We start from the raw sequence: 7539 nt of genomic DNA, 5'->3' as shown, positions 1-7539 counted from the left end.
TGTCCTAGGGATTTATATTTTAGAGGTTAGGTCATCCTTTCGGATGTTTATTCTAAGGACGTGATTTTTGGTCCTGTGGTCACAAGGCTGACCGATATTTGTTTATGTTTTGTTAATTTTCATTTGTAGTTTTAAGTGTATATTAAACATTAAGTTTTTCTCGTGTTTTCGTTTCCATTGACCCTTTTTCATTGAACATTCAAAACCACTGACCTCTCTTTCCGAATGCTTTAAAGATCTTGCACCACGGCCTCACCCGAGGTCGTAACAAAGTGGCGACCGTGACAGGATCGAGAGCTCAGGGTGTTCAGTGATTGGGTTGGTGGAGCGGCACTCCAGTGAATACTTCAGTGTTTGGTATTTTTCCCCCCGAATAATTAATTTTTTTTTTTTTTTTGCATCATGGAGGATTTTGTTTTCGATCCGGCCGAGTTTTTGGGATCGGCTGATTGTTTGAATCATCGTTGTTGAATAAGAAACTTTTGTTAGAGTGTGCACGGTGGTTGGGTATTGTGGTGAAGGCTTCGGACACGAGGAAGGAAGTTTTGATGTTAGTCCTGAGTAAGGTTAGTCAGCATATGGGTGACGCAGAGCATTTGATTAATGATAAGGAGGATGATTTAGGAGGTATTAGTGAGGGGAGTGAGTATGTGGATAGTGACAAGGTGAGTGTGTCAGCTGGTCTAACCTTGTTTGAGGATCCTCCTCGTATCATTACACTGTATAAAGGTCCTGCAAACTTTCCCGAAGGTCCCCTTGAAAATAGTGGGAACGTGTCTAACAATCCGTTTTTGCCTTTTTCCAATGTACCCGTAAAACCCGTCCCCCCTTCTAATGCTTTGGGTGCGTCTGAAGCAGACAAAGAGTTTGGATTGATAAGTAAGCGTTTAGAGTTGAGAAAATTGGAATTTGAGGAAAGCGAACAGGTTAGGCGTCATGAGAGGGAGAGGGCAAATATATAGTTGGAAATGGCTAGGCTGCAGAGTGCAAATTGGGCTAGCTCACCAAGGGTGGGGCTGGATGAAAAATTTAATTTAGGGGCAGCACTTAAATTAGTGCCAATATTTGATGGAAAAAAACGTCCTCTAGTTCTTTAAGGCATTTGAACTTGTGGCTACCCGCTTGTCTTGGCCCATAGAGATGTGGACCGTTCTTATACAGTGTAGATTAGTTGGCAAGGCAATTCGGGTATATAATGCCTTGGAGGAGGGAGTAGCATGGGACTATCATAAAGTTAAGAGGTTGGTGTTGAAAGCATATGATCTGGTCCCAGAGGCCTATCGCCTCAGGTTTCGTAATTTTAATAAGCACCCAGCACAGTCATTTGTCGAGTTTGCCCGCATAAAGGAGGAACAGTTCGACGACTGGTTAGAGAGTCGACAGGTGGTAAATTTCGCTGCGTTGCGTGAGCTGCTACTCCATGAAGAATTTAAGAAAGCCTGTAGCAGGGAGTTGAGGGTACATCTGGAGGAGATAAAGGCTAGTAGGTTAAGTAATGCCGCTCATATAGCCGATGAGTATGAGTTGACGCATCGGTCCGGTAGAGTCAGATTTAATTATGAAATGTCAAATAACCCTTCGGTTCGCACACCCAGGGGTGGTAGGAGAGGAGATACCTCTTCGTCAAGTCCCCATATCCCTAGAAATAATGTTAATCCTAATTCCTTTTCAGGTGGTAGGAATATGAGTAGAGTTCAAGGAGTGTCTCCTATCCCTAAGGTTTTTGTTAATAGAAGTTACCCTAATGTAGGTAATATCGGGCCTAATAATCAGGAATACAGAGGTTCAGGTCGTCGAGGAAATTGCTATTGGTGTAACAAACCAGGACATTTCCAAAGTCAATGCTATGCTCGTCAATGTTACCTGGAACGTAATGGTCAAAGTACTGTAGCTATAATTCCTGATAGGTCTAATGTAGATAGTAGTTCTTTAGACAGATCTGTAGTAGACAGTAATAGTGTAAGTAGCAATGTTCAGAATGTTCCTAATACTCCTAATGCTCAAGCATGACTTGAGTTTGACAAATATGTATGGCCTGGTAAGTTGACTTATGATAACTGTGTTGTCTAGGTTAAATTTCTTAGGGACACCGGTTCTGCCCGGTCATTGGTTGTAAAAACTACTTTAAGTAGTGATATAAATTATACGGGGAATTTTGTAGTGTTGGGAGGTTTCCCAGACTCGGTTGTGTCGGCTCCGTTGATTAATGTCCACTTGTCCTTTCCAGGATACAGTCAAATAACGGAATTGGCTGTGGTGGATAGTTTGCCTATCCCTGGAATAGATGGTATCCTGGGGAATGACATGTTGGATGAGGAAGGTTGGGAGCTGTTCCCCATATTGTCGGTTAATGCCTGTCCTGTAGCTATAACTACTCGGTCCGCAGCAAGAGCTGCTAATTTACTTGATGGAGATAATGATGATGATTTATTATTAAGTAGTATAGAGTTAGATGTAGAAAGGCCCGGGTCAGTAGAAAGTAGTGGAAGTGATTTAGTTAATCCTTTTAACCTTGAGCGAGCTGCTTTCATTAAAGCTCAGAAAGACGAATTCAATTTTGAGTTGGGTGATGTCGATGATCTAACTAAGCCTAGGTTTGGGATTGTAGAAGGTCTATTATACAGGTTTAGTCGTCCCGCCACTGGTGAGGCAAATAAAGTTATTCGTATTGAACAGATAGTTGTGCCAGTTCAGTTCAGAAAATCTATGTTGGAATTGGCTCACACAAATTTTTTTTTCAGGTCATTTGGGAATGTTGAAAACTTTTCACAGTTTGGCTAGATATTTCTGGTGGCCTGGAATGATGTGTGTAAAACAGTTTATCCGAGAGTGCGAAACCTGTCAAGTCATGGGAAGCTGAACCAGTGTATTCCTAAAGCCCCGTTATATCCTATACCGGCCATAGGAGAACCTTTTTCAGAGTTGGTTATTGATGTGGTAGGTCCTTTACCCAAGACTAAAACGGGTTTTGTTTATTTATTAACTATTATGGATAGAGCGTCACGTTTTCCTGAAGCTATACCTATGAGGCATATTACTTCTACAAATGTTTTTGAAAAATTAATTGATTTCTTCTCTAGGTATGGTCTCCCTAGTGTAATTCAGACCGACTGTGGAACGAATTTCACGAGTAAGGTATTTAGGGATAAGTGTGCTGAACTGGCCATTCAGCACAATACCAGCGTACCTTATCATCCGGAGAGTCAGGGTTTAGTGGAAAGGTTCCATCAAACCCTAAAATCAGTACTAAAAATACATTGCTATGACTCTGGTAGCGAGTGGGACAAAGCCCTTCCTTTTGCTCTCTTCGCCATTAGAAGTCATCCTAATTCTTCCACAGGTGTAGCTCCTTTTGAGTTGGTATTTGGGCACAAAGTTCGAGGACCATTGGAAATTATGTTTGAAGTTTTAAAATCCAGTCAAAAGGGGGAAGAAAAAGTTGGAGGATTGGGGAAGACTTAAGGTCTAGGATGATGAGTGCATGGAAGTTTGCTAGGGAGAATTTGAAACTATCTCAATTCCAAATGAAGAAAAATTTTGATAAAAAGGTTAAGGTTCGTTCATTCGAACCTGGGCAATTAGTGTTAGTACTGAGTATGGAACCAGACTGTTTTCTTGAGCCGAGGTATAAGGGTCCTTGGAAGGTTCTGAGGAAGTTGTCTGATGTTAACTATGAGGTGGAGTCTCCTGGCTTGAGACGTAAATGTAAAGTTTTTCATATTAATCGTTTAAAACCTTATTTGAGTAAAAGGGGTGATCCCTTAGCTATCTTATGTGAACCGGTGTTAGTGGTAATTGATGTACCTCCGGAGGAGTCCGATGATTTAGTGTGTCAGGTCACATCGGAAGCATTAGGGAAAACATGCAAAATTTAGAACTATTGACAGGTAATTTAGATCATTTAAATATTAACCAAAGAAAAGAAGTGCTAAAGTTAATCCATTCTTTTCCAGACCTGTTTCAGGGTGCCCTAGGTAGAACTCAGGTTTTGAGCCATGATGTTGATGTGGGGGGTGCTTCCCCTGTTAAACAGAGTCCTTACCGTCTGAATCCGGTAAAATTGGATTTGGTCCGTAAGGAGATTAATTATATGTTGAGGCATGACCTTATTCAGCCCTCAGTGAGTCCCTGGAGTTCTCCTGTAGTACAGGTAAAAAAGGGTGATGGTAATTTCCGTATGTGTGTGGATTATCGGAAGGTGAATGCCCACACCAAAGATGATTCGTTTCCATTACCCCGTATTGATGACTGTCTGGATCGGATAGGGTCTGCCAAGTTTATAACTAAATTAGATTTGTTGAAAGGGCACTGGCAGGTTCCTTTGTCCGATCGTGCGCGTGAGATATCTGCCTTTGTCACTCCTTTCGGACTTTATGAATGTAAGTTATGCCCTTTGAAATGAAGAATGCTGCTTGCTCTTTCCAGAGGCTAATGAAAATGGTTATTTGCGGTCTGGAAGGAACTGAAATTTATATTGACGATTTGGTGATCTATAGTGATGACTGGCCTACCCATATAGTAAGGCTCCGTAAGGTTTTTGAAGCTCTAAGGCGTGCTGGCCTTGTAATTAATTTGGCCAAGTGTGAAATAGGGCAGGCCAAGGTTTGTTATTTAGGTCACGAGGTTGGTTTGGGTCAGGTGGTGCCAAAGCAAGCTAACCTCGAGGCTATAGTAAGTTTAAAGAGACCTGTTAATATCAGATATGTAAGAAGAGTGTTAGGCATGACAGGGTATTACCGCCGGTTTGTCCGTAATTACTCTGATCTGGCTCAGCCTCTTACCAGTATGTTAGAAAAGGGAAAAAAATTCATGTGGTCTGACCAGTGTGAGAGGGCTTTTAATCAACTTAAGTCGGTATTTGTGACTAATCCTATTTTAACTGCCCCCGATTATCATAAGCCATTTATCATTGCTGTTGATGCTAGTGACGTGGGTATAGGAGGTGTTCTTTTCCAATGGAAAGAACATGGTGAAGTTCATCCAGAGTCTTACTTCAGCAAAAAGTTGTTGGCAGCTGAGAAGCGGTATTCGACAATCGAAAAAGAAGCTCTCTCTTTGGTCCGAAGTTTGAATTATTCTAAACCCTATGTAACTAATTTTTCTTTTCCAGTGGAAATCTGGACAGATCACAACCCGTTGGTGTTCATTGAATGGATGAAAGGGACTAACCAAAGGATTTTGCGATGGGCACATTTCCTACAGGAGTTTAATCTAGTAATTAAACACGTGAAAGGATCGGAAAATAAGATTCCTGATGCTCTATCCAGGTCTAATTAAACATGTTTTGCCTACCCCTCCTCATGCACTGCCCAGTTCGTTTTCTCAACTTGCGTTGGTATGTTAGGTATTAGGCTAACGGTATTTTTATGTCAGGTGATTGTCATTTTTGTTATGAACTCTTTGGTTAGTTTTGCAAATTTGGTTTGTGTGTTATGACTAACTGGCATTCTGTTTCAGGGGTTTATCATTGCTGTTTATGAATTCTTTGTATCTAACTTGTATAGTCTTTAGGGTGTTTTTTTTTTTCTCAGAGGTTTAATCTAAAAAAAAAAAAAGAGAAATTTCTTTTCAGTTGTTGTTGTATGTTGTATTATGATGCAAATTGTTTTTTTTTTTTCCTTCGGGGAGGAAGGTATTAGGTATTACCGTAATAATCTTAAATTCTAAGGCAGTTTTGCCAGAGACATTTGTTGGCCTCCTCTCTGGTATTGTAGTGAGAATTATGATATGTATTACTAACGCCACCTGTTGTATTCATTATCAAAGCTACCAAGGATTATGGAGTTCGACTAGCAGTTTCTCCGTCAGTTTGTTTATGCTGCCGTCATAGGGGAGACTGTTTTCTTCCTCACCAGGAGAGAAGGATAAAGACAGTTCGGGCCAGACTTGAATGCCTCCCACACCTTTTTGCTGCAGCTGCTATTTGGATTACCTCATCTTGGATCTTCAGAATTACCTTTGGGGTAGTTTTCTCAGGAACTGCCACCCACAGTGTATCTGAGCTTTTCAGCCTTGACTTGGCTAGTATTGGGTGTGGACTTCCTGCGGGCTCAGGCCGATGTCCAGGATTTGTTCCCGGTCGAGCCAAGGTCTATATATACCAGGTCAGCCAACGCGCAGCTTAAGCTGTGAATCACTCATTCTGTGACGTCAAGTTTCCCCTTCTCACACACGGGGGTAAACAAAACAAAGAACAGGACCGTTACCTTAGTTAGCTACCTATAGAGGTAACTTAAACAATAGGAGACGCTGTGTCCATTATCATTTTATTCATTCATTCATTCCGTCACTAATAAAGCCAAGTAACTCCGCAGTATTTGGCTGTTATAATAGACACGATAAAAATAAAACCTCAAACATAAAATACCATCGCTTTCCAAAAGAAAATCCATACATAGACCAGTGGATACATGCATGTTGCTTTGCACACAGAATTAACGTTGTGGATGCTACTGTTTGCTCGATTCATTTTAAACCAGGCGATTACAAAGATGACAAAGTCTAGGTTACTAGGTATTGAAAGTCCTAGAAATTGACTACCTACTTACACAAACACTAAATCAAGATTACCTTGAACATTTCTTTGGGTGTATAAGGTAAATGGATGGGCACTATGATCATCCTCAGGCTGTGAACTTTAAATTTCGGCTAAAAAAATGTTACTAGGAAAGGAAATTGAAATATTAAGTGAAAAGTGTAATATCACCACCGTTGGAAAATCTCATGAATCAGCCAAAAACGCTGAATCTATCACGAAAGGGACTTAGCGTTAGAGATATGCCTATCAACGCAGATATTCAGAAATTTAGATTTTGATTTAGAGAGAGATGCTTTAGACGAGGAAGAAGACCTATTGAGAGCAAATAAAGAAATAAAGAAAGATATGGGGGGAGTAATTGAGGAAGAAGCTCTTAAATACATTGGTGAATATATTGTAAAGAAATTTTGTGTAAAATATCCTGAGTTAGGAAAAAAGACTGGAGAGGTGCTAAGGAATGATACTTGGATAGCAAGTGTTAATCGGGGGGAATTACATGCACATTCTAGTCGGTTTTTTTCACAGTTGTTAATAGTACGGGAGATTTTTCATGGTGTAGACGGGGAAGCTCTCATGGAGGGAAAAAATTGTTTTAAAAAGCTTTATTTAGAATTAAAACAGTCTGGTATTGAAGTTCCTGACGATGTTATTGCTTTTTTTTTTTAAGATATCGGTATATTTTCGAATGCGATATCTTAATAATTTGATAAGGTATAGAAAACCTCAAGGACAACCATGCAGGGAGGCCCTAAGAAAAAAAAATGAAAGTTGTAACTTAGTAAAGTATTTTCCAAAGGTAAAATGTTGTTTTATTTACATTGACTGTGTGATAGATCTACGTTCTTAATGGGTCTCGCCAACACTAAACCCCTTCAGATGACGTAGGTGCGCAGAAAAAGGCTTAAAATCGGTACGCTGTCTGGCTGACCTGGTATATCTGGACCGTGAGTCGAGCGGACGCAGGAGGGGCACCTCTGCAGCACGTCTTTTCGTCAGTGCAG

The 7539-nt window shown here is 40.6% G+C and overlaps 1 protein-coding gene across 1 annotated transcript; it reads left to right on the top strand.

The window, feature by feature from the left end:
- Positions 1 to 578: 578 nt before the first annotated feature.
- On the top strand, positions 579 to 3462 carry LOC137640904 (uncharacterized). Its single transcript, XM_068373363.1, has 4 exons — positions 579 to 665; positions 1162 to 1959; positions 2071 to 2644; positions 2819 to 3462. The coding sequence occupies exons 1-4, from the start codon at positions 579 to 581 to the stop codon at positions 3460 to 3462; spliced, it is 2103 nt and encodes a 700-aa protein (XP_068229464.1).
- The last annotated feature ends 4077 nt before the right edge of the window (positions 3463 to 7539 follow it).

Source organism: Palaemon carinicauda, chromosome 5, assembly GCF_036898095.1.
Source record: "Palaemon carinicauda isolate YSFRI2023 chromosome 5, ASM3689809v2, whole genome shotgun sequence".
Taxonomy (NCBI): domain Eukaryota; kingdom Metazoa; phylum Arthropoda; class Malacostraca; order Decapoda; family Palaemonidae; genus Palaemon; species Palaemon carinicauda.
Note: the sequence above shows the minus strand (reverse complement) of the source record. Positions and strands in the feature narration are given on the sequence as shown.

Bases quoted from the DNA above. Each gene is read 5' to 3' on its own strand.
- LOC137640904 (XM_068373363.1), top strand. From the start codon at position 579: ATGGGTGACGCAGAGCATTTGATTAATGATAAGGAGGATGATTTAGGA. The intron at 1,960-2,070 runs GTAAGTAGCAAT...TGTGTTGTCTAG, and splicing joins CTGTAGTAGACAGTAATAGT to GTTAAATTTCTTAGGGACAC. The intron at 2,645-2,818 runs GTGAGGCAAATA...TGTGTAAAACAG, and splicing joins GTTTAGTCGTCCCGCCACTG to TTTATCCGAGAGTGCGAAAC.